The sequence below is a fragment of the Pinus tabuliformis genome, chromosome 5_2 (assembly GCF_031772625.1).
Source record: "Pinus tabuliformis cultivar Carrire ecotype Pingquan chromosome 5_2, CPIR1, whole genome shotgun sequence".
Classification (NCBI taxonomy): domain Eukaryota; kingdom Viridiplantae; phylum Streptophyta; class Pinopsida; order Pinales; family Pinaceae; genus Pinus; species Pinus tabuliformis.
Window position 1 is genome coordinate 580734052 of NC_142306.1, and position 3782 is coordinate 580737833.

The following is a 3782-nucleotide window of genomic DNA, read 5'->3' on the forward strand; positions in this document are numbered from 1 at the left end:
CAGGCAGGTTTGAGCCCCGCCACCCTCGACCTATCATATGTAAGTGAGGTGGGGCGTGGGCCAGGTCCACTGGAGGTGGCACGCCCACCGCCCTTGTAATAAATGTTTACTAGCGATTGCCCCAAAAGGTGCAAGGAGAGGCCAATAGATTTTTTAAATTGGAAAAATGGTATAAAAATTGGGAAAATGGTCTGAGGGTAATATTTGTAGATATGTATGTAGCTAAAACAAACATTTTTGCAATTCCATCCTAGATTAATTTTAAACTTCCTTAGCTACAACACGAATTTAAAGTCAAAGAAATACTTACAAAGATGGGCATGGTGTTTGAGACCTTGCATAGGTAGACATGAGGGGTCTTCTTGTTTCTTTTCATATTCTTACTTTTCCCCATGTCATTCTTGTTCTTTTTCTACAACTTCTATAACAACTCCATTACAAACACATGGCATATTACATATTTTCAAAGCCATTCCTTTATGTTCCACATAGTAGTGGAAAGTCAATGGTGGCAGTTGGTACAATGAGTGGGATATGTCGTTTGTGAGTATGAATAATGATGTAGTTAGTTTTGAAGCCTCAAAGGATACATATGATGCAAATGATTTCTTTTGCAAAGTTGTTGAATTCAGTTTGCCAAGGAAATTTGCAGAATACAAGACTATATATGCCTTTGCCAATGTTGTTAGGCCTAGGGTTCAAATCAATATGGATTTTGTGCTTGGAAGTCTTGAACACAATGAAATGATAAAAAAATTGTCACTACCAATAGATTTCTAAAATGAACCACTTCACTCTATGAAAAAGGATTATTGATGCAAGCAAAGTAATTGAATTATTTTTTGAAGAAGCTTTCGTGCTTGCATAGTTATCCAAAACTATAATTAGTGACAGGGATGCCATCATACTAACTTTCTATGTCATTTTGGTGGAATTTATTGCAAAAGTTAGATAAAAATATTTAGTGCATAGCTCCATCTCATATCCACAAGATGATGGGAAAACAAAGGAAATAATTGGACTATCTTTGAAATAAGCTTTTGTGCTTGCATAGCTATCTAAAACTACAATTAGTGACAAGGATACTGCCATACTAACATTCTATGCCATTTTGGAGGACTTTATTGTGAAAGCAAGATAAAAAGGTTTAGTTAGTTCCTAGCTCCACCTAACATCCACAAGATGATGGGCAAATAGAGGAAATAGTTGACCTATTTTTCAAAGAAGGTTTAGTTATCCAAAGCTATATTTAGTGATAGGGATACTATCATACTAACTTTCTATATCATTTTGGAGGACTATATTGCAAAAGCTAGATAAAAATATTTAGTGCATAGTTCCACATAACATGCGCAAGATGATGGGCAAATAATGGTGATAAAGTTACAAACAGAAGCCTCAGAAATTTGTTGCAGAATAGTTTTGGTACCTGACACAATGGGACTTCACTTTCCCAGAAGCTAAGTTTGCCACAATTCCCGTGTAAACAAATCCATAGTTCATACTACTTTCAAAACTGTTTATGGAAGAAATCCAAAACTGGCTGCAAACTTAATGGAACTATCAAGTGACATCTAAACATATATACAATAAAAGCATTCTATGACATGTAGATGTAATTGACAATGAGCAGCTAATCATATATGCATGATGGGGCATGTCATCGGCAACACCAGTTAATGTTTATTGTGGTCCCAAATTGTGCGAGTTGTTCCTGCAATTGATTCTGCATTTTCCTGTGTGCGTCCCTTTCATGGATGTGAATTGTTTTCTTGAGTATTTTTCTTATCTTCTTTAACAATTCAATGGTTGGACGCAAATGGTAAAGAGGCAATGATTGTTGGGGCAATATCCTTGTTTGCATATCTTGTAATGTAAGTTCTTGTTGCTATATTTCTTGGCAATACTCATACAACATTCAGAGGTCGCCTATATCCATACCTGTTGCCATCCAAAAAGAAAACATTGTAAGTGACAATGGATGTGTTTGCTAAAAGCATTTTTTTAAAGAAATGAATTAAAATAAATAAATTTCTAAAGAAATTTTTAAATTGCAGTGAATGCTAGACTTTGCTGTTCGTAGTGGAAAACATTTTGTTTGAAGATTTGAAATAAAATAAACGAAATTTAAACTAATATAAAATCATATGAGGTTAAATGTAATAGCAAGCAAATGTATGTGAAATTTGGTTATGTAGTAAGTGGTGTTTACCATGTGGGTAAATCTGGAATACAGGTTGTACGATTGGCTAGAGTGTATTCTCCTACATAGATTTTGATGCGAGCAATGATTCCTCTTGCTTTCTACACTTAAGATATGGATTTTCATGCATTTGTGCAATGCGTGAGAATGGAAATGCTAGATTGATTTGAATGTCTGCCAATTACTGCACTCTTGAAATTGCAGTGAACGTTAGTCCTTGTCGTTCTTTGGTGCCGATGTCTACTGTTGCTTTGTCTAATGTCATTCCTTGTGACTTGTGTATTGTTAAAGCCCATGCCATTTGAAGTGGTATTTGACAGTGTGTACCCCTTATGATGGGAGAAATGGGTACATATGTTGGGTGTGAAATGTCCCATGGTGTTCCTCTGTATTGTTGAAAGTCGACAACCACGAAGGATGGTAATTCTGGGGGCTTTGAGTCAATTGAATAAAATATCGAGATGACTTTCCCAAGTGCACCATTGATGAGGCCTGCATTCACCCATAAGTTGCTGGTGAGCATAACTTTTTGTTCGTTGCATAAGAGCACTTTTGTAGGCAAATGCTCATCTTCTGCTATAGTAGAAGTTTTCTGTCTTTGTTGTTCTGCAGAGCAAAGCGTGACTGGGATGTTCAATTTTTTAAGCATTTTCTTATTATGCAACACAACTGAGTTGTTCATTGCATATAGGTGCATGGATTCTTCAAATGTGAATTTCTCTTCATGCGTTAGAGAAGAATTTGTCCTTGAAATTAGGAGTTGCCAATCTTCATGTGTAGATATTCCATTTCTGAGATTTGTGAGTATTTTCCGGAAAGCAACCTGGGACGGGCTAGCTCCTTGTTGACAAAACACGGTTGAAAGTGTTATGAATGTGTCAAAGTTGTGCCAAAGTGCAGTGCCACGTGATGTCCCAGTGTATAAAGGAATGTCTTTTATAGGTGGTAGCTGGCCTAAATCTTCGACAAGGATAATTAAGCGATTACCAAATGGTGCATTTTGGTGAAGAGGGAATGCCTCTCTTAGACGATCGTCAATGCGAGAAAGAATTTTTGGACCAATGACACTCATTTCATCAATGAGAATATATTCTACATGACGGAGTTGCTCTTGCAGTTGTAGGAGTGGTTGGCCTTCAAGAGGATGCATTGTTTGGATAGGGATACGAAGGGCAGAGTGAATTGTGAGGGAATTTATGTTGAAAGTTGCAACGTCGGTTGGTGCAAGTAATAATAAAGGGTTTTTGTTTGTTGGTGAGTTTTCCACAAATGCATGGTGTAGACAGTTAATCAAATGGGATTTTCCTGTCCCAGCTGTTCCTTGTATGATGATTTTGCGTGGGCATTTTGGCAAAGGGGTTTTAAAGTGTGAAAAAATAGTGGTAAAAGCTATGTTTTGGGTAGGAGATAATGTGTGATCTTGGGGAAGGTTGGAAAAAGAATGATGTTGGTTTTGAATAGTTGAGTGATTGAATTCAACGAAATTTATCGTAGTTTCTTGCAAGTGGGGAGGGATAGTAGTATGCGATCAATTGTGGTTGGCATCGAAGTTGCGGTAGCCAATCATGTCGAGGTCATC

The 3782-nt window shown here is 37.0% G+C and overlaps 1 protein-coding gene across 1 annotated transcript; it reads right to left on the reverse strand.

Annotated features, from left to right (window-relative positions):
- Positions 1–2384: 2384 nt before the first annotated feature.
- LOC149160311 (uncharacterized) lies at positions 2385–3353 on the reverse strand. The gene has a single exon (XM_089434576.1). The coding sequence runs from the start codon at positions 3351–3353 to the stop codon at positions 2385–2387; it is 969 nt and encodes a 322-aa protein (XP_089290702.1).
- Positions 3354–3782: the final 429 nt, after the last annotated feature.

Excerpts from the sequence above, each read along its gene's own strand:
- LOC149160311 (XM_089434576.1), bottom strand. The coding sequence starts at position 3,353 with ATGCATCCTCTTGAAGGCCAACCACTCCTACAACTGCAAGAGCAACTC.